Consider the following 23,028-nt stretch of genomic DNA (forward strand, 5'->3'; position numbering starts at 1 on the left):
TTTGTGCGTATGGAACATTCCTGGGATCTTTTATTTCCGCTCATGAAACATGAGACCAACACTTTACATGTTGGGTATATATTTTTGTTCAGCATACATTTAAAATTGTACACTGTCTCCTTAAAAATGTCAGGTTTGTAATGATGACATACAAGAGATCTGTCATGCATTCATTGCTATGATCATTGATCTCCTGAAGAAGCTATCTTTCTGTGCCCTGAAATGTTTGGATATACTTGTAAAGTTACAAGGTTGTTAGCTAGCTAGCCAATGATGTCACATGACTGAACAAAGTGTAAACAAACGGTTAACGACACGTGAGTAGTTTTAGAACGGCCCACAACATGGTTTATGAACGTAAAATGCGGTCATGGCGATTCGCTATAGGAAGAAAAATGATCTGACCCATATTACCGGAGAAACATTGTTGACCTGGTTGGGCGAGAAGCAGGCCGTTTTTGCTGTAGTAGTGGTGCAACCACGACGCCAACAAATCTGCACACCCTTGTTTCTGTACGGCACTTGGACACAACGGTACAGCGAAACCTTATCATTAAAACTTTTGAGCCCGGTGGGCAGGTGTCCCTTGGGTTGGTGTCTTTCTGCCAAACACTTCTCCAAAACCAATGTGGGCACAAAAAGACTGACATCATCATCAGTTTCACACACCTTTGAAAAAAATTCCATAAATGGCTTTATTTGATTGAAAAGTGAATTTCTTTCTTTTTTAAAGCAGAGGTACAGTACAAAGAATAAAACCACAACTGTACGGAAAAAAAACTGTTTCATTGCAATTTATTGTACAAACTTTGGAATTTGGACATCGCAGCCTGGACAAAAGCTACATGTTGATTTGTGGCGATCTTTCCATCACTAGATATGCTAGTAGGATGCCATTGCCATTTAGACTCTTAATGGTGTTGAGACGTACTTTTTGCTCGTAGATGTTAAAATTTAGCAGGCTCAAGTGATAAATCATGTAACCTAGTCGGACAACGCTCCACCCATGCTAGTTATTTTGTAAATTGTGCCAGATATAATTGTACTTTCTCTGCTAGTTCTTCACTGGGCAGACGTGAGAGAGGATAGTGTTTATCATGTTCTTAATGATCGGAGGGTGCGGGTGGATGTTGTGTGGGAGGTGGTGGGCAAGGGTCATCTCCCAGGCATCCACTAACTTGATATTCAGGCCCCTGAACATGGCCTTGATCACCCCGTCCAACTGAACCGAAAACCAGTCACTGACGATGGGGCTTTCTTTTAGGCTTTGGGCCCGGAGGTTTGCCGAGCGCACCACTACCACAGTCCCCGGAGCCCGGTTCAGAAGCCGCACCACCGCCCTTCGAATGTGGCGGAGTCGACGAATGTAAACCTGCACAGGGAAGGAAGAGAAATGGGCCCAAACACTGATGACTACAACAGTGTCTGAGCCACCGGCCAGGCCATCCAGCTCATTAGCTACATAGCGCAGCTGACTGATGCTGAGAGGGTTCCAGGTGATGGGGGGGCCATGGCTGCGGTACTTCAGCAGGATATTGTGGGGGATGTCCACCGCCATGAAGGGCCCTGCATTCACAGGACTTCGAAGGTTGAAATCCTTCAACTCTGTGACAGAGAGAGAGGGAGATTAATGTTGCGAGATATATATGACAGAAGCCATGATTACACCTTGCATAAACATGGTTGTTGCCATCGCGATCAAGATTTGATCACTATCTGATTGAGATTTGTTGTCTACCCTTAATTAAATATGTCTCTTCTCTGCCGACTTCGTCCGTATTTTGACCAGATTTCCTGGTCCCGACCTGGATGCAAATTAATTGAACATGCCTTGGACCTCCCGTTATGACACAAGCTGTGTAAATCGACAGAAAACAGCACACTTTTATAGACAATAGTTTTATACTCTCATCATTACAGCCTACTTTTGTTATCCAATGATTTCATTTGAGATAACCGATAACCCCAACCTGTCCACAGCCATACAAGTAAATATTCAGTGAATCTCTCCCATCCCTAAAAAAGTCACCACATCTGGATATGTGTATAAAATACAATTATTGCACAGTATAAATAAAAAGGACACAAACTCAGTGCCTCTTTGCTTGAAGTCATGGGGTCAAACGTTTCGGGTAGCCTTCCACAAGCTTCCCGCAATAAGTTGGGTGAATTTTCGCCCATTCCTCCTGACAGAGCTGGTGTAACTGAGTCAGGTTTGTAGGCCTCCTTGCTCGCACATGCTTTTTCAGTTCTGCCCACAAATTTTCTATAGGTTTGAGGTCAGGGCTTTGTGATGGCCACTACAATTCCTTGACTTTGTTGTCCTTAAGCCATTTTGCCAGAACTTTGGAAGTATACTTGGGGTCATTGTTCATTTGGAAGACCCATTTGCGACCAAGCTTTAACTTCCTGACTGATGTCTTGAGATGTTGCTTCAATATATCCACATAATTTTCTTCCCTCATGATGCCATCTATTTTGTGAAGTGAATCAGTCCCTCCTGCAGCAAAGCACACCCACAACATGATGCTGCCACCCCGTGCTTCACGGTTGGGATGGTGTTCTTCGGCTTGCAAGCCTCCCCCTTATTCCTCCAAACATAACAAGGGGCATTATGGCCAAACAGTTCTATTTTTGTTTCATCAGACCAGAGGACATTTCTCCAAAAAGTACGATCTTTGTCCCCATGTGCAGTTGCAAACCGTAGTCTGGCTTTTTTAATAGCGGTTTTGGAGCAGTGGCTTCTTCCTTGCTGAGCGGCCTTTCAGGTTATGTCGATATAGGATATAGATACTGTGGATATAGATACATGTGTACCTGTTTCCTCCAGAATCTTCGCAAGGTCCTTTGCTGTTGTTCTGGGATTGATTTGCACTTTTCGCACCAAAGTACATTCATCTCTAGGAGACAGAGCGCGTCTCCTTCCTGAGCAGTATGACGGCTGCGTGGTCCCATGGTGTTTATACTTGCATACTATTGTTTGTACAGATGAACGTGGTACCTTCAGGCATTTGGAAATTGCTCCCAAGGATGAACCAGACTTGTGGAGGTCTACAATTTTTTTTTTGAGATCTTGGCTGATTTCTTTAGATTTTCACATGATGTCAAGCAAAGAGGCACTGAGTTTGAAGGTAGGCCTTGAAATACATCCACAGGTAGACCTCCAATTGACTCAAATGATGTCAATTAGCCTATCAGAAGCTTCTAAAGCCATGACATCTTTTTCTGGAATTTTCCAAGCTGTTTAAAGGCACAGTCAACTTAGTGTATGTAAACGTCTGACCCACTGGAATTGTGATACAGTGAATTATAAGTGAAATAGTGCAACGCCAGGGTTGTGGGTTCGATTCCCACGGGGGGCCAGTACAAAAAAAAAATGCATGAAATGAAATGTATGCATTCACTACTGTAAGTCGCTCTGGATAAGAGCGTCTGCTAAATGACTAAAATGTAAATGTAAAATGTAAAAAATCTGTCTGTAAACAATTGTTAGAAAAATTACTTGTGTCATGCACAAAGTAAATGTCCTAACCGAAACTGTAGTTTGTTAACAAGAAATTTGTGGAGTGGTTGAAAAACAAGTTTTAATGACTCCAACCTAAGTGTATGTAAACTTCCGACTTCAACTGTATGTACATGAAGGCAGGGTAAAGTGACTAGTCATCAGGATAGATACTAATAAGGCATTTGAGGTAGATATGTACATGAAGGCAGGGTAAAGTGACTAGGTGTCACAAATTCCTTCGTTGTGTTGCAGGGAAGACCAAAATGCAGCGGAGTTGTGGATACAAAAAAGGTGTAAAGCATCCACTTGACAAAACAATAAATGATACCCACAACACTAAACAGTTTTGCAGGCTCACCAACGCAGTGCAAAAAACAACTACCCACAAAACCAAGTGACAAACATACTCCTACATATATGACTCCTAATCAGGAACAACAATCCCCAGCTGTTCCTGATCAGGAGTCACAAGACCAACACAGAACAATCACACACATACAAGACTGCCACGTCCTGACCCCAAACCTACTACTACAGCTCCATCTGCTGGTCAGGACGTGACAGTACCCCCCCTCAAGGTGCAGACCCCGGAATGCACCTAACAACAAAAAACACCAACAAACAAAATCCCCAACAAAACCCATAAACAATAACCCCTAAACAATAAGGGAGGGAAGGGAGGGTGGCTGCCGTCAACGACGGCACTGTGCTACACCCTCCCTCCCCAACCCACCTATCCTGGAGGTGGCTCAGGTGCAGGACGTGGACCTTGCTCCACCCTCGGCGACGCCCACTTCGGTGGCGCCGATAGCTGCGCCAGGCAGACGGGCCCCTCGGGCTGGGCCGGAGGACAGGAGGGCCCCTCGGGCTGGGCCGGAGGACAGGAGGGCCCCTCGGGCTGGGCCGGAGGACAGGAGGGCCCCTCGGGCTGGGCCGGAGGGCAGGAGGGCCCCTCGGGCTGGGCCGGAGGGCAGGAGGGCCCCTCGGGCTGGGCCGGAGGGCAGGAGGGCCACTCCGGCAGCTCGGGGCAGTCTGGCCACTCCGGCAGCTCGGGGCAGTCTGGCCACTCCGGCAGCTCGGGGCAGTCTGGCCACTCCGGCAGCTCCTGACTAGTGTGTGGCTCTGGCGACTCTTCACTGACGGGCGGCTCTGGCGATTCCTCACTGGCGGGCAGCTCTGGTGACTGGTGACTGGCGGGCAGCTCTGGTGACTGTTGACTGGCGGGCAGCTCTGGTGACTGTTGACTGGCGGGCAGCTCTGGTGACTGTTGACTGGCGGGCAGCTCTGGTGACTGTTGACTGGCGAGGCTGGGTTTACGCACTTGAAGCCTGGTGCGTGGTGCTGGTACTGGGCGTACCAGATTGGGAACACGCACCTCCATGCTAGTGCGTCTAGCGGGAAACACCGGACCGAAAGGGCGCACTGGTGGTCTTGAGTGCAGGGTTGGCATCACCTCTTCCGGCTCGATGACTACGTCGCCCTGGCACATGCGGGGCGCTGGTACCTTGCCTACCGGCCTGAAAATCCCAGGCCTCACCACAGCCCCAACCCCAAAGCACGGGACCTGTCCAGTCTGCCCTACAAGGGTACGGGGAGCTGGCCTGGGGCTGTAATCTCGCCCCGCCAAATAGCCCTTGTGCCCCCCCCCTAAAAAAATTATTGGGGCTGCCTCTCAGGTTCTACCTGCCTCCCAGGCAGGTTGTCACAGGGGACCCGCAACTGCTCCCATGTCCAGTCAATCCTCTCCGTCAACACCTCCAGCGACCAGGAATCCATCACCTCCCGAGCGCGCTGCTTCCAACATTCCTCCCTCACTTGCCTCTGTCCTCTTCTCCACTGCTTGGTCCTTTGGTGGTGGGTAGTTCTGTCACAAATTCCTTCGTTGTGTTGCAGGGAAGACCAAAATGCAGCGGAGTTGTGGATACTCATATTTTAGTTAACAAAAAAGGAGTAAAGCATCCACTTGACAAAACAATAAATGATACCCACAACACTAAACAGTTTTGCAGGCTCACCAACGCAGTGCAAAAAACAACTACCCACAAAACCAAGTGACAAACATACTCCTACATATATGACTCCTAATCAGGAACAACAATCCCCAGCTGTTCCTGATCAGGAGTCACAAGACCAACACAGAACAATCACACACATACAAGACTGCCACGTCCTGACCCCAAAACTACTACAACAGCTCCATCTGCTGGTCAGGACGTGACACTAGGTATCAGGATAGATAATAATATGAGTAAAATAAAGAACAGAGCAGCATCAGCAAATGACGATTATGGAAAGTGTGTGTGTGTGAGAGTGTGTGTGTGTAATGTGTACGTATGTGTGTTTGTGTTATGTCGGTCTGCGTGTGTGTTATGTGTGTATGTGTGCATGTGAATATGTGTGGGTTTTATTTAGGAGTGTCAATGTAATGTGTGTATATAGTCTAGTGAGTGTGTATATGGTTTGCACATATAGTCTAGTGTGTGTGCGTAGGGTTAGTGCAAAATAGAGTCAGTGCAGATAGCTAGGGCACCATTAATTGACTATTTAGCAGTCTGGCAATTTAGCAGTCTGATGACATGGGGATAGAAGCTGTCTCAGAGTCTGTTGGTCCGAGAGCCGATGCTCTGGTACCGTTTGCCGGATGGTAGCAGAGTGAACAGTCTATGGCTTGAGTGGTTGGAGTCTGATATAGAGGTCCTGGATGGCAGGGAGCTCGGCCACAGTGATGTTCTGGGCTGTCCACATTTGCCATACCATGTGGTGTTGCAGCCTGTCAAGATGCTCTCGATGGTGCAGTTGTAGAACTTTTTGAGGATCCGAGGGCCCATGCCAAATCTTTTCAACCTCCCGAGGGGGAAGAGGTGCTGCCGTGCCCTCTCCACGAATGTGTGGGTGTGTGTGGACCATGTTAGGTAATTAGTGATGTGGACGCCAAGGAACTCGAAGCTCTCGACCTGCTCCACAACAGCCCTCTATAAACAAATCTACAGAGAGAGAATTTGAACGCACCTGAAACAGCTGAGTTTGAGATGTAATAGGTTTGGCAAACAGCACTCACCTGGCAAGAACTTGGTGAGGAACTCATAGTACTGTCTAACGGTGGAGTCTCCGTACATGTACACAACCTTGCCCTTCAAACACTGAGTAATGGCAGTTGGATCATTAAACTGGCGCATCACGACATCACCCAGGGACTGCCATGACCCTTGGAAGTAATACCCAGAGGGAGTGGTCCTGACAGGCGCTGGCTTTGCATGGCTGCTTTCCACCTCTGGTTTGTCTGAAATACGAGAGGAAACATGATGCACCAGCTACCAGCACTTTACATACACTCTCAGATTTGTCTTCACACTGCAACAATTTTTCCTACCTTTCTTCTTAGGCAGCACAGTGACACTGGCAGACCCCTTAGCCTGAATACGTGTTTTGAGGTTTACGCCACTAAAAAAGTAAAATAATCATTTGAAATGTTTAAAAGCAAGCAATAACAATCACCTGAACAACATTCTGTAATTGTATATTGGAAAAAAGTCTGCATAGGTCTAAGGTAAAAATGCTCATTGCCACACACACAATTTTTTACGCCACACTAACCTCTGGAAGAGCAGTGCTTCTTTGTCGGTTATCAGATCTTTCTGGTAGCCTGCCTTGAAGTGGTTGATCCGTGTGTCACAGCTCAGCAGCTGCTTAGGCTTGTAGCAGTACCAGGGTTCACCCGTGTGGGGGTCTGTGTAATTGCACAGCGGCTCCTGGTTGGTCGGCAGACAAAGGTTACACATTGTGGTCTCAGACAATAATCCATAACGGAACAGGCTCTTGTAAAGCACCCGGTTGGGCTGTTCTTCACGTAAGTTTCGTAGAACAGCAACTGCCTCACTAGGATGAACCAGTGTCACCTCCACTTGTACGGACCCCTCCCACAGTAACAGAAAAATGGCAGAGTAGGTCCCATTCTGGTGGTCCAACACCTGTCCTGCAACGCCCGCCCCCAGCTCTGGGGAGTGCAGCCTAGCCAGCAAGAAGTCCCCACCATGGCTCTTGGGACGTCCCTGGAAATCTTTCATAATGACCAGAGACTCCAGCTGGTCCCCCACGTGCCACTCTCTCCCACCCACTGCTGGCAGCACTGCAAACAGGCTGTGCGCAGGGTCACTGGTCTGTTCTAGGGGTGTAGACATGGACCTGGGCGGAAGCTCTGGGCAGGCAATGGACTCCAGGAGGTCATGCTCCTCCAGAGCCTCCTCAGGTGTGCGCTCCTGGCCCTGGCCCAGGTGGTTACAGCTTTGATTGTGGTCCAGGGGAGTAGGGCCCTCTGAGTGGTTGCTGCATAGTTCCCAGATGCATAGGTCCAACTTCCACTGTGGATGAGAGTAGAGATCACTGAGGGGAAGAAGGTCGTAGAGTAACGCAGGTAGATTGTGATGGAAGTAAGCTTGGACTTGTACTGGGGGAAGATCACTTTCCTCCTCACCTCCAGAATGCTGATGTTGCGGAACAGGAAGAAGACGCCTGACAGGGCCAGCAGGAGGAAGATGCAGACATATTTGGACAGGCACTTCCACATGGCCCCAGTCTCCAGTCCCCTTTATATGGACACATAGAAGCTAGTAACTGTTAACATGTTTCTCCAATTACCTTAGCTGTATTTGATATCCCAAAACACGCTGTGCGTTTATCAGACCTAGACTAGACCCCATACAAAGTCATGTTGATCTGGGCGAGGCACACCAGATTAAGAATTTCATCTTCATTTCATATTTTCCCATGTGACTATTGCTTTACCCCTTTCGAACGCAAGCGAGCAGAAAAAAAGTTGATATTCTTGTAAAAATACTATAACAACCTAGCCTCACCAAAAAAAGTACATTTATTCACTACTAAGCCATGTACATAAACCATGACTTTCCATGATGGAAATATTTATTTAAAGCACCCATTAGGCTAATGTCTCTTCTATTAATTTTGATTGCGGATCCTGCAGCACTGACAGCTATGGATCAGGTGACAAAAGCATTCGTTTTGATTGACTGTTGCTTACAACTAGTTTCACAAAGTAGAAGTTTTTGCAACTGGATGCAACCAAGTTGCAGAATAATTGCTCATCAGTTGCTTGGGGTGTTACATGAAGCAATCTAAATACAACATAGTTGCAAGCAACTAAATGGGCAGGAAAGCTGTAACAAATCAGATCGTACACCGGTTAAACTAGCTGATTAAACCTTTTTTTTCTCCTACAATATTATCTTGTGATTTCACAAGCCTCTGGCTGCTGGTGGGTGAGGCTGGAGGTGTCCCAGGAAAATAATACTTGTGACGCCACATGGCAAGAGTCGAGAACACAGGTAAGCACCTTTACAGTCTATTGTGAAAGAAGCACATAGATCTGGAAGATGACCCAGATTACATGGACATAGCCATGGCACACGTCTGCAGCCATGAAGTGCTTTGAAAGGCTGGTCATGACTAACATCAACACCATCATCCCAGAAACCTTAGACCCACTCCAATTCACATACCGCCCCAACATATCCACAGATGACGCAATCTCTATTGCACTCCACACCGCCTTTTCACACCTGGACAAAAGGAACACTTACGTGAGAATGCTGTTCATTGACTACAGCTCAGCATTCAACACCATAGTGCCCACAAAGCTCATCACTAAGTTAACCTATTATGGCTAGGGGGCAGTATTTTCACGGCCGGATAAAAAACGTACCCGATTTAATCTGATTATTACTCCTGCCGAGAAACTAGAATATGCATATAATTATTAGCTTTGGATAGAAAACACTCTAAAGTTTCTAAAACTGTTTGAATGGTGTCTGTGAGTATAACAGAACTCATTTGGCAGGCCAAAACCTAAGAAGATTCCAAACAGGAAGCGCCCTCTCTGACCATTTCTTGGCCTTCTTGATCATCTCTATCCAAAACAGGGGATCTCTGCGGCAAAGTGACACTTCCTACGGCTCCCATAGGCTCTCAGAAGGCGGGAAAAAGCTGAATGATGTAATTCCAGCCACTGGCTGAAAAACATTAGCGCATTTTGATAGTGGTCGATCTGAGAACAATGAGACTGAGGCGCGTGCACGAGGCGACCCCATGTTTTTATTATTTCGTCTTTGAACGAAAACAACGACTCCCGGTCGGAATATTATCGCTTATTTTACGAGAAAAACAGCATAAAAATTGATTTTAAACAGCGGTTGACATGCTTCGAAGTACGGTAATGGAATATTTAGAATTTTTTGTCACGAAACGCGTCGGGCGCGTAACCCTTCGTCACCCTTGGATAGTGTCTTGAACGCACGAACAAAACGCCGCTATTTGGATATAACTATGGATTATTTTGAACCAAACCAACATTTGTTATTGAAGTAGAAGTCCTGGTAGTGCATTCTGACGAAGAACAACAAAGGTAATCAAACTTTTCTTATAGTAAATCTGACTTTGGTGAGGGCTAAACTTGGTGGGTGTCTAAATAGGCTAGCCCGTGATGGCGAGCTATCTACTCAGAATATTGCAAAATGTGCTTTCACCGAAAAGCTATTTTAAAATCGGACATAGCGATTGCATAAAGGAGTTGTGTATCTATAATTCTTAAAATAATTGTTATGTTTTTTGTGAACGTTTATCGTGAGTAATTTAGTAAATTCACCGGAATTTTCGGTGGGTATGCTAGTTCTGAACGTCACATGCTAATGTAAAAAGCTGGTTTTTGATATAAATATGAACTTGATTGAACAAAACATGCATGTATTGTATAACATAATGTCCTTGGATTGTCATCTGATGAAGATCATCAAAGGTTAGTGCTGCATTTAGCTGTGGTTTTGTTTTTTGTGACATTATATGCTAGCTTGAAAAATGGGTGTCTGATTATTTCTGGCTGGGTACTCTGCTGACATAATCTAATGTTTTGCTTTCGCTGTAAAGCCTTTTTTAAGGACCCTGGGACTAAACACCTCCCTCTGCAACTGGATCCTGGACCTCCTGACGGGTCGCCCCCAGGTGGTAAGGGTAGGCAACAACATATCTGACACTCTGATCCTCAAAATAGAGGCCCCTCAGGGTTGCGTGCTTAGTTCCCTTGTGTACTCCCTGTTCACTCACGACTACGTGGCCAAGCATGACTCCAACACCATCATTAAGATTGCAGATGACACAACGGTGGTAGCCCTGAACAACGACAACGATGAGACAGCCTATAGGGGGAGATCAGAGACCTGGCAGTGTGGTGCCAGAACAACAACCTCTCCCTCAACGTGATCAAGACAAAGGAGATGATCGTGGACTACAGGAAAAGGAGGACCAAGCACGCCCCCATTCACATTCATTAGTGGAGCAGGTCAGGAGCTTCAAGTTCCTTGGTGTCCACATCACCAACAAACTATCATGGTCTAGACCCACCAAGACAGTTGTGAAGAGGGCACGACAACGCCTATTGCCCCTCAGGACACTGAAAAGATTTGGCATGGGTCCTCAGATCCTCAAAAACTTCTACAGCTGCACCATCGAGAGCATCCTGACTGGTTGCATCACCACCTGGTATGGCAACAGCTCGGCATTCGAACGCAAGCTGCTACAGAGGGTAGTGCGTATGGCCTAGTACATCACTGGGGCCAAGCTTCCTGCCATCCAGGACCTCTATACCAGGCAGTGTCAGAGGAAAGCCCTACAAATTGTCAAAGAATCCAGCCACCCTAGTCATAAACTGTTCTCTCTGCTACCGCACGGCAAGCAGTACCAGAGCGCCAAGTCTAGGTCCAAAAGGCTCCTTAACAGCTTCTACCCTCAACCCTCAGCTTCTACCCCCTGCTGTACAGTTAATCAAATGTGGTACAAATCATTCCTTTAGTTCTAGAACTCAGCTGAATCTGGTAATGAATGGTATGGCTGTTGAACAAGTTGAGGAGACTAAATTACTTGGCGTTAACTTAGATTGTAAACTGTCATCGTCAAAACATATAGATTCAACGGTTGTAAAGATGGGGAGAGGTCTGGCCGTAATAAAGAGATGCTCTGTTTTTTTGACACCACACTGCAAAAAGCAAGTTCTGCAGGCTCTAGTTTTGTCTAATCTTGATTATTGTCCAGTCGTGTGGTCCAGTGCTGCAACGAATGACCTAGTTAAGCTGCAGCTGTCCCAGAACAGAGCGACTGTAGCGGGGTGCGTAATTGGCGGCAGAGAAGTCAGGCGCAGGAGAGCAGAACTGGGTAATAACCAGAGATTTATTAAGCAAAACCAACGGCATCCAGAACACCAAGATAAATGGGCACAAAAATAACCCGTTGTGCGCTCACAGGGAGCGTGCACAAGCACTACAATAAACAATCCCACACAAAGACATGGGGGGAACAGAGGGTTAAATACACAACAAGTAATTGAGGGAATTGAAACCAGGTGTGAGGAAAAACAAGACAAAACACATGGAAAATGAAAAATGGATCGATGACGGCTAGAAGACCGCCGACCGCCGAGCGCTGCCCGAACAAGGAGAGGACCCGACTTCGGCGGAAGTCGTGACAGCGACACATTTTGCTCTTCATTGTAATCAGAGGGATGATATAAATACGATGCATGCCAGTCTATCTTGGCTGAGAGTTGAGGAGAGACTGACTGCATCACTTCTTATTTTTATAAGAAACATTAATGTGTTGAAAATCCCAAATTGTATGCATAGTCAACTTACACACACCTCTGACACACACACTTATCCCACCAGTCATGCCACCAGGGGTATTTTCACAGTCCCCAGTCCAGAACAAATTCAAGAAAGCGTACAGTTTTGTATAGAGCCCTTATTGCATGGAACTTTCTTCCATCTCATGTTGCTCAAATAAACAGCAAACCTGGTTTCAAAAAACATAAAGCAACACCTCACGGCCCAGCGCCTCTTCCCTATTTGACCCAGACAGTTTGTGTGTATGTATTGATATGTAGGCTACGTGTGCCTTTTTAAAAATGTATGTAGTTCTGTCCTTGAGCTGTTCTTGTCTATTGATGTTCTGTATTATGTCATGTTTTATGTTTTGTGTGGACCCCAGGAAGAGTAGCTGCTGCTTTTGCAACAGCTAATGGGGATCCTAATAAAATACCAAATACCAAAATACCAGGCTTATTTGCATTGACCCCCAGTTTTTTTTACACTGCTGCTACTCACTGTTTATTATCTATGCATAGTCACTTTACCCCTACCAACATGTACATATAACCTCAATTTCCTTGACTAACCTGTACCCCCTCACATTGACTCGGTACCGGTACCCCTTGTATATAGCTTTGTTATTGCTATTTTATTGTGTTACTTTCTTACTTTAGTTTATTTAGTAAATATTTTCTTAACTCTTATTTTTCTTAACTGCATTCTTGGTTAAGGACTTGTAAGTAAGCATTTCATGGTAAGGTCTACACCTGTTGTATTCTGTGCATGTGACAAATAATATTTTATTTGATTTATTCTCTCTTGAAATAGGAGTTACCTCATTCCTTGAGTTTTTAGCCTAGGCCAGTGGTTCCCAAACTTTATAGCCCTTCAAACATTCAACCTACAACTGCGTACCCCTCTAGCACCAGGGTCAGCGCACTCTCAAATGTATTTTGCCATCATTGTAAGCCTGCCTCACACACACACACACACACACACACACACACTATATGATACATTTATTAAGCATAAGAATGCGTGTGAGTTTTTGTCACAATCCGGCTCGTGGGAAGTGAAAAAGAGCTGTTAAAGGACCAGGGCACAAATAATAATAATAATAATAATACATATTTTTGCTCTTACATATAAAACCTTATTTGTTCATCAAAAATCGTGAATAACTCACCACAGGTTAATGAGAAGGGTGTGCTTGAAAGGATGCACATAACTCTGCAATGTTGGGGTGTATTGGAGAGTCTCAGTCTTAAATCATTTCCCACACACAGTCTGTGCCTGTATTTAGTTTTCATGCTAGTGAGGGCCGAGAATCCACTCTCACATAGGTACTTGGCTGCAAAGGGCATCAGTGTCTTAACAATGCGATTTGCCAAGGCAGGATACTCTGAGCACAGCCATATCCAGAAATCTGCCAGTAGCTTTTGATTAAATTTAATTTTCACAGAACTTGTTGCAATTTTGATGAGGCTCTCTTGTTCAGATATCGGTCAGTGGACTGGAGGCAGGGCATGAAAGGGATAATGAATCCAGTTGTTTGTGTCGTCCGTTTCGGGAAATTACCTGCATAATTGCGCACCCAGCTCACTCAGGCGCTTCGTTATATCACATTTGACATTGTCCGTAAGCTTCATTTGCACACAAAAAATCCTACAATGATGGAAAGACCTGTGTGTTGTCCTTGTTAATGCAGACAGAGAAGAGCTACAACTTCGTAATCTAGTCTCAATTTTGTCCCGCACATTGTATATAGTTTCCGAGAGTCCCTTTAATCCTAGATTCAGATAATTCAGGTGAGAAAAAACATCACCCAGATAGGCCAGTTGTGTGAGAAACTTGGCATCATGCAAGCGGTCAGACAAGTGAAAATTATGGTCAGTAAAGAAAACTTTAAGCTAGTCTCTCAATTTAAAAATAACGTGTCAATACTTTGCCCCTTGATAACCAGCACACATCTGAATGTTGTAAAAGTCCATTTGATGTCACAAAGCTGTGCTGTACTTTAAAAATATCCTCTCCTATTGTCCTGGTTTCCAGTGGTTTGCAGAATTAATTGACCTCCCATAAATGTAACGGACATATACCAGGAGCTGTGTCAGGCCCACCACGTCTGTTAACTCATCCAGCTGTAACGCATAGAATTCACTGGTTTGTATGCGAAGCAGTAATTGTTTCAAAACATCTCCTGCCATGTGAAGCAGTGCTGTTTGATGAAGGCATTGTCTGTATAGTTTTATTTGCCTTTTCCCCCAGCATTGTCCCAGCCATATCTGTGGCAGCAGGAAGAATGAAGTCCTCCACAATAGTATGGGGCTTGCCTGTCCTAACCCCTCGGTAGCTCACCATAAGATGCTTCTAGCCCCTTCTTATTAATAGTATCTGTTGCGTTGTGTACATGTCTTACTACTCGAAAGTCATCGGAATCCTCGCCAAAAAACCTCCTGTTGCTTATTTTTCAAATTGGCATGTTTAGTTTCTAAATGTCTGCGCAAGAGTGAAGGTTTCCTGCGAGAGAGTAACGTATAATGTGATTGGATGTTAATTATTTGACTAGGCTACCTGTATTTGACATTGTGTTGTTATTTCGCTGAACACTAGATGGTTTAATTGTATTTTTTTGCAGTGAATCGAGGTCTACTCAGGTGAGAAAAAAAACATCACCCAAATGTATAGCCTTGTTGGAAAATCTAAATGGACTGTTTGAAAATTTGAATCAGATTTTTATTTGCCGTACCCCCGACGGCATTGCGCGTACCTCAGTTTGGGAATAGCCGGCCTAGGCTATATGCCTATGATCGAGATCAACACAGGTACAGTAGGCGGCATCGTTTTTAAATAGGTAGCACATTTGTCAAATAAACCATAGCCGAGCCGCCCAATACAATTGCTAGCCATACAACTTAACTTAGCAAAGTAGGGAAGATCATTACAATTCCTCTAATTCCCTTTCTACAAATGACCCACTCAATCTCTAGACAAGATCTGATTCACTCAATACCCATGCACTTTGTTTGAACCTTTTGATAAAATCGTCTGTAAGCAACAACGGTAATACTGTCAAGAAAAATTACATTGACAACGTGATGTAATTCTGAAACACAACGCAGCTAATAAATGTAGAATGTAGTTGCATTTATGCATTGCTGCAATGTTCTCTCATGACCACTATAGCCTATACATAACGCTGGCTTGCAGTTAAACTTATCAACCCTAAATAGACACTTTCTAGCATTACATTTCAGAATTCCAGAGGTAACAGTGCACAATTTAAAAGCTAATTTTACCAGCATTGCTCCGCATAGAGGTCAAGCAAATATACTTCCTAATTTGACAAGCAACAGTACAGTTGAAGTCGGAAGTTTACATACACCTTAGCCAAATACATTTAAACTCAGTTTTTCACAATTCCTGACATTTAATCCGAGTACAAATTCCTTGCCTTAGGTCAGTTAGGATCATCACTTTATTTTAAGAATGTGAAATGTCAGAATAATAGCAGAGAGAATGATTTATTTCAGCTTTTATTTCTTTCATCACATTCCCAGTGGGTCAGAAGTTACATACACTCAATTTGTATTTGGTAGCATTGCCTTTAAATTGTTTAACTTGGGTCAAATGTTCCGGGTAGCCTTACACAAGCTTCCCACAATAAGTTGGGGGAATTTTTACCCATTCCTCCTGACAGATTTGGTGTAACTGAATCAGGTTTGTAGGCCTCCTTGCTCGCACATGCTTTTTCAGTTCTGCCCACAAATTTTCTATAGGTTTGAGGTCAGGGCTTTGTGATGGCCACTCCAATTCCTTGACTTTGTTGCCCTTAAGCCATTTTGCCACAACTTTGGAAGTATGCTTGGGGTCATTGTCCATTTGGAAGACCCATTTGCAACCAAGCTTAAACTTCCTGACTGATGTCTTGAGATGTTGCTTCAATACATCCACAGAGTTTTCCTCCCTCATGATGCCATCTATTTTGTGAAGTGCATCAGTCCCTCCTGCAGCAAAGCACCCCCACAACATGATGCTGCCACCCTTGTGCTTCACGGTTCGGATGGTGTTCTTCGGCTTGCAAGCCTCCCCATTTTTCCTCCAAACATAACGATGGTCATTATGGCCAAACAGTTCTATTTTTGTTTCATCAGACCAGAGGACATTTCTCGAAAAAGTACGATATTTGTCCCCATGTGCAGTTGCAAACCGTAGTCTGGCGGTTTTATGGTGGTTTTGGAGCAGTGGCTTCTTCCTTGCTGAGCGGCCTTTCAGGTTATGTCGATATAGGACTCGTTTTACTGTGGATATGGATACTTTTGTACCTGTTTCCTCCAGCATCTTCACAAGGTTCTTTGCTGTTGTTCTGGGATTGATTTGCACTTTTTGCACCAAAGTATGTTCATCTCTAGGAGACAGAACGCGTCTTCTTCTTGAGCAGTATGACGGCTATGTGGTCCCATGGTGTTTATACTTGCATACTATTGTTTGCACAGATGAATGTGGTACCTTCAGGCATTTGGAAATTGCTCCCAAGGATGAACCAGACTTGTGGAGGTCTACAAAATTTTCTCTGACTTCTTGGCTGATTTCCTTTGATTTTCCAATGATGTCAAGCAAAGCGTCACTGAGTTTGAAGGTAGGCCTCCAATTGACTCCACAGGTACACCTCCAATTGACTCAAATGATGTCAATCAGAAGCTTCTAAAGCCATTACATTATTTTCTGGAATTTTCCAAGCTGTTAAAAGGCACAGTCAACTTAGTGTATGTAGACTTCTGACCCAATGGAAATGTGAAATAATCTGTCTGTTAAGAATTTTTGGAAAAATGACTTATTCTAACGCCCTGGCCATAGAGAGGGGTTTTTAGTTCTCTATTTTGGTTAGGCCAGGGTGTTACATGGGTGGGCATTCTATGTTTATTTTTCTTTGTTGGTTTGTTTCTTTGGTTTGGCCGTGTGTGGCTCTCAATCAGGAACAGCTGTAGATCGTTGTTGCTGATTGAGAGTCATACATAGGCAGCCTGTTTTTCCTTTGGGGTTTGTGGGTGATTGTTTTCTGTTTAGTGTGTAACCGGACAGAACTGTTGTTGGTCGTTTTGTTTATTTTGTAGTGTTCATGCGATTCATTAAATCCTTTATGATGAACACATCCTCCGCTGCACCTTGGTCTCATTTTAACGACTGCCGTTACAGAATCACCCACCAACAACGCACCAAGCAGTGGAGGAAGGAGCAGCACCAGGAGGGGATTAAGCTGGGGAGTATCGCCGCCCGCAGTGGGAGATCGAGGCGGCGATAGCTGAGAGGCGCTGGTATGAGGCAAGGGAGCGCAACAGGCACGAGAGGCAGCCCCAAAAATGTTTTTTGGGGGGGCACACGGGGAGTGTGGCAGAGTCAGGTTGGAGACCTGAGCCAACTCCCCGTGCTTACAGGAGGCAGCGCAGTACTGGTCAGGCACCGTGTTATGCGGTAAAGCGCACGGTGTCCCCAGTATGCGTTGATAGCCCGGAGCGCTACATGCCAGCCCCCCGCAAGTGCCATGTGAGAGTGGGCATCGAGCCAGGTCGGAGTGTTCCAGCTCAGCGCATCTGGTCTCCGGTGCGCAGTCTCGGTCCAGGCTATCCTGCACCGGCGCTGCGCACTGTGTCTCTGGGAGGGCTCAGTTCGGCCTATGCCTGCGCTCCGCCCGTGCGGGCAAAGGTGGGCATTCAGCCTGGAGTTTGGGTGGCAAGCCTACGCACCAGAACTCCAGTGCTCCCCCACAGCCCGGTTTATCCTGTGCCTCCTCCTCGGACCAGGCCTCCAGTGGGTCTCTCCAGCCTGGTCTATCCTGTGCGTCCTCCCAGGACCAAGCCTCCTGTGGGTCTCCCCAGCCTGGTGAGTCCTGTGCCTGCGCCCAGAGCCAGGCCTCCTGCATGTCTCCCCAGCCTGGTGAATCCTGGGCCAGAGGTGCCAGAGCCGCCCGCCAGTCCGGAGCCGCCAGGGCCGCCCGCCAGTCAGGAGCCGCCAGAGCCGCCCGCCAGTCCGGAGCCGCCAGAGCCGCCCGCCTGTCCGGAGCCGTCAGAGCCGCCCGCCTGTCCGGAGCCGCCAGAGCCGCCCGCCAGCCGGGCGCAGCCAGGGTCGCCCGCCAGCCGGGATGTAGCCAGAGACGCCCGCCAGCCGGGCGCAGCCAGGGTTGCCCACCAGCCGGGCGCAGCCAGGGTCGCCCGCCAGCCGGGCGCAGCCAGAGTCGGCCGCCAGTCCTCCGGCGCAGCCAGGGGCGCCACCTAAGTGGGCTAAGCCGAGGGTGGAGCGGGGTCCACGGCCCGCACCAGAGCCGCCGCCGTAGGAAGGTCCACCCGGACCCTCCCCTTTAGTGTCAGCTTTTGCGGCCGGAGTCCGCACCTTTGGGGGGGGTACTGTAACGCTCTGGCCATAGAGAGGGGTTTTTAGTTCTCTATTTTGGTTAGGCCAGGGTGTTACATGGGTGGTCGTTCTATGTTTATTTTTCTATGTTGGTTTGTTTCTTTGGTTTGGCCGTGTGTGGCTCTCAATCAGGAACAGCTGTAGATCGTTGTTGCTGATTGAGAGTCATACATAGGCAGCCTGTTTTTCCTTTGGGGTTTGTGGGTGATTGTTTTCTGTTTAGTGTGTAACCGGACAGAACTGTTGCTGGTCGTTTTGTTTATTTTGTAGTGTTCATGTGATTCATTAAATCCTTTATGATGAACACATCCTCCGCTGCACCTTCAATGGACCTTCAATGCTGGACCTTCAATGCTGCATAAATGTTTTGGTACCCTTCTCCAGATCAGTGCCTCTGACACAATCCTGTCTCGGAGCTCTATGGACAATTCCTTCGACCTGATGGCTTGGTTTTTACTCTGACATGCGCTGTCAACTCTGGGACCTCATATAGACAGGTGTGTGCTTTTCCAAATCATTTCCAACAAATTGAATTTACCATTGGTGTACTCCAATGAAGTTGTAGAAACATCAAGGACGGTCAATGGAAACAGGATGCACCTGAGCTCAATTTCGAATCTCATAGCAAAGGGTCTGAATACTTAGGTAAATAAGGTATTTCTGCTTATTTATTTTTTTATAAATTAGTAAACATTTCTAAAACCTGTTTTTGCTTTATCATTATGGGGTATTGTGTGTAGATTGATGAGTATTTTTTTGTATTTAATCAATTTTAGAATAAGGCTGTAATGTTACAACATGTGAAAAAAGTCAAGGGGTCTGAATACTTTCCGAATGCACCTCACATTATCATTGGGTAGGATAGGCAGCTAGGGTAAATTTGAGCCCAACCCTTCATGTTTCATGTTAAAATCATCTAACAATTAACATTATTGAGCAACACAATCCATTTTAGAAATGTTGGTATAATTTGGATGCGAAACATGCTAATATATGGGATACTGATTTACATTGGATTTTGGGCACACACAAATAATAAAAAGTTAACATTTGGAGATAGTGGTTTGTTTTGTAATTTGAGTGACATTTTCCCTTTAAAGAGGCTATACATACAGTTACTCTATACATCATTTTTGGTTATTGAACAGATATTTCACAGCCGTTTAAATTGTACAATGATTCTCTTCACTATACTTGTTTTGTCACATAAACTGAAACCAGGCAAACACTTAATAATCCATACAACCAGGAAATGCCTGAGCAATTCCTTTATTGTACTTTACCTTCCATTTATATTTCTTGAAATCAACCTTGTATTGTTCATACAACGGTAATGTACCATGTGTAGTCCTCTGTTACCTGATTTAGCCACAGAATCCTTGTAGCGAAGACGGACCAAAAGAGCACTACTGACTGACTGGGTTGTCTGCTGCAATCTTGTTATTGTTTAATTAAATTACTATTTAATGCGGAACTGTAAAAGAACAACCGAACCGGACGATGTTGATTCGAAGGTGGAAAGGCGCAATCATGTCCAATGAGGATACTAGGTGAAAGTATGAGAGCAGGTCTCTAGACTTGAATGTAATTATTATCTATATGTTGATTTAGGCTTTCGCCAGACTGGGCAAAGCACAGTTGTATTGTATCAAATCAATTTTTTTTGGTCACAAACATATTTAGCAGATGTTATTGTGGGTGTAGTGAAATGCTTGCGTTCCTAGCTCTTCTGGGTAATGACAACATCACTGTCTTTTGTTTTACCTTCCTTCACGCCTCTCAGGCCAGTGTTTACAGTACATTTGGTACTGTGTGATTAGAATATAAGGGTCTGATACAGAGAAGACGATTTAGACATTTTTCTCTGCTTCTGTGCTGAATGATATTCTCCCTGTTTGCAAAAAAACTTGGAAAGCAGATTGATTTGATTGACTTTATCAACGACTGCTCTCCTTTTTGGTTCACCTGGAAATTGCTGTTACACTCATGGATTTCAGTTAGTATTGACTGCTATATGAGTGTAATAAAAACTAACTTGATGGCTTTTTAAGGTAGTGACTGTATGGGCATTTTCTGGAACAATCTGGAAGATTTTCTGCTATTCAATGTTAATTTCGTCTAATGATATACAGCTAACCCATTTAATCTTGAAGAATAACTTATAATGCACCGTGATCTTAATGTCTTACCCTGTCATAACCCAAAATAAGGTTCTGTCATGAGAACATCTATTCGGTTGACATCACATTTCATTGAACATAACATGTGAATGATAATTTAGTATTGTCGTTTATGCTCTGCTCCTTGAGGTGGTCCCAACATCAGGAAGGTGCTCAGCTAATCAAACTCAGCTTGCCAAATTATAACAGGGTTTTTCTGGATAAAAAAATGGGTTTAGGTGGAGGGCGTGACAGAATTTTTGAAAACGTAGAGGCCCCCATCTCGTCGGTGTAGAGACATTTTCTATTTTTAAAGCTAATTTCCTGCAATTCTACACATTTTTACATGGAGCTGAGAGAAAATGTTGAAGTTTTAAAGCAAATTTCTTGCAATTATATACATTTTGCCATGGTTAATGGTGTGTTCTTTTGCTCGAACATATATAAATATAAAAATCAATTCATTTTTTTGGGGAATTTTCCATTTCCATTTCCATTTTAGTAGACGCTCTTATCCAGAGCGACTTACAGTAGTGAATGCAAACATTTCATACATTTCATTTCATGCATTTTCTTTTGTATTGGCCCCCGTGGTAATCGAACCCACAACCCTGGTGTTGCACACACCATGCTCTACCAACTGAGCCACAGGGAAGATATAACTGCCATAACCCTCTGTAGATTGTCAACTCCCAGGCTGCCTCTGGGGCCTTCCAATGGAATTACTGTCCGCAACAGTTTCATCTGTGTGTTGCTGATGGTGAACTGGATTTGTGGCACAATCACCCATTCCGACCAATAAAGAGCTGCGGCGCCAGTCGTTGGGGGAGCTGAGGTGGTGGTTGGAGGAGCTGAGGTGGTGGTTGGGGGAGCTGAGGTGGTGGTTGGGGGAGCTGAGGTGGTGGTTGGGGGAGCTGAGGTGGTGGTTGGGGGAGCTGAGGTGGTGGTTGGAGGAGCTGAGCTGGAGGAGCTGAGGTGGTGGTTGGAGGAGCTGAGGTGATGGTTGGAGGAGCTGAGGTGGTGGTTGGGGGAGCTGAGGTGGTGGTTGGAGGAGCTGATGGTGGTTGAATTTGGGGCGAACAAATCCCTTACTGCTGTCAGATTGGCCCTCTGCATTGCCAGGGAACCCGAGACGAACGACTACAGAGGTGACTGCCGTTGTTCAGTCCTCAGCCCATGGTGGTTCCACTGACTGGCAAACACAGTAAGATCTCTGTTCACCGTGGCAGGAACACAAAGTGCAGTGCCCACAGGTGCACCTCATTGTTGATGTTGATGATCTGCTCCGTCTTCAAGAAGGTGAACAGGTCATGGTAAACGTTGGAGACTCCATGCCAGACGTCCCCCCACAGCCGCTCTATCCTCTGGTTGTGAGTGCTACTTCCTCTGAGGGCACTTCCCCTCTCACCACCCCTGAACTGCTCCATGAAGGCACAGATAAGGTTGTTTCCACCACCCGGTCACATCTCACCCGGGATGGTACTCCGTAGCTGGTGATGGCTGCTTCGAATGACTCCATGACTGTGGCAGTCCTGTTGTTGTCAGAGGCCTTCAGAAACACAACAAGTCTGCTGTAACCATCCACAGCACCATGGATAACAATCCTCCACCTCATGCGCCGCTTGACCACAGAGTGCGACACATTGAGAACATTTGCCCTGTCTATCTTTTATTTTGGTGATTGATAGTCCTCAAAGATTATTTATTTAAACATAGAGGTCCATTATATGTTCTAATATCCTATATCTAGTTTTAGTCGTTTAAGTTTACAGTGAAAGTGTTTTTCCATCCTAGCCTGAAAAAAATGCTTAGGCGGCCCACCCAAGGATTACAAGGGCAGAACTATCCATGTACAGGGAGGGAGCAGAGTTTCCTGCTATCCCCGGATAGGCAGAGGAGTAGACATAAAAGCAGATGGAGACTACTGTGGTTGGCAGCAATGCGAAGGATAATATTTGCTGGACATCATTTGCTGACTGGTCCAACTGAATGAAGAACCAGTATGTGTGTTGTTCTATGTTGTTCTGTACAATGCCTAGTTTCTTCTTGAGGGCAACCAATGTCAGTGCAATCACCCCAATCCAGAGCACACAGGTAGTGAAAGCAAACAGGTATAGAGTTTTGTTTAAGTCGTTTGGGATGGTGATTGTCTGGTTGTAGCTCCGGTTGGTGATGGTTTGGTTGTGGCTTGTTTTGGGAAATGAATTGAGTGAATTTCCATGAAAAAACAAAACAAAAGCTGAACAGTCTCAACAGCCAATTATCACAGGAATATAGTAGTCAAAGTGTTTGGAATTCAAATAAATGT

At 45.4% G+C, this 23,028-nt stretch overlaps 1 protein-coding gene across 1 annotated transcript; it reads right to left on the reverse strand.

The window, feature by feature from the left end:
* Window positions 1-699: 699 nt before the first annotated feature.
* Window positions 700-20,120, reverse strand: LOC115194215 (NXPE family member 3-like). Its single transcript, XM_029753699.1, has 6 exons — window positions 19,921-20,120; window positions 7,977-8,088; window positions 7,100-7,863; window positions 6,876-6,946; window positions 6,564-6,785; window positions 700-1,605 (listed from the first exon to the last, which is right to left on the reverse strand). Exons 2-6 carry the CDS (start codon window positions 8,067-8,069, stop codon window positions 1,055-1,057), a joined length of 1,701 nt encoding a protein of 566 aa, XP_029609559.1. The 5' UTR covers window positions 8,070-8,088; window positions 19,921-20,120; the 3' UTR covers window positions 700-1,054.
* Between the last annotated feature and the right edge of the window lie 2,908 nt (window positions 20,121-23,028).

The sequence above is a fragment of the Salmo trutta genome, chromosome 5 (genome assembly GCF_901001165.1).
Source record: "Salmo trutta chromosome 5, fSalTru1.1, whole genome shotgun sequence".
NCBI classification, from domain to species: domain Eukaryota; kingdom Metazoa; phylum Chordata; class Actinopteri; order Salmoniformes; family Salmonidae; genus Salmo; species Salmo trutta.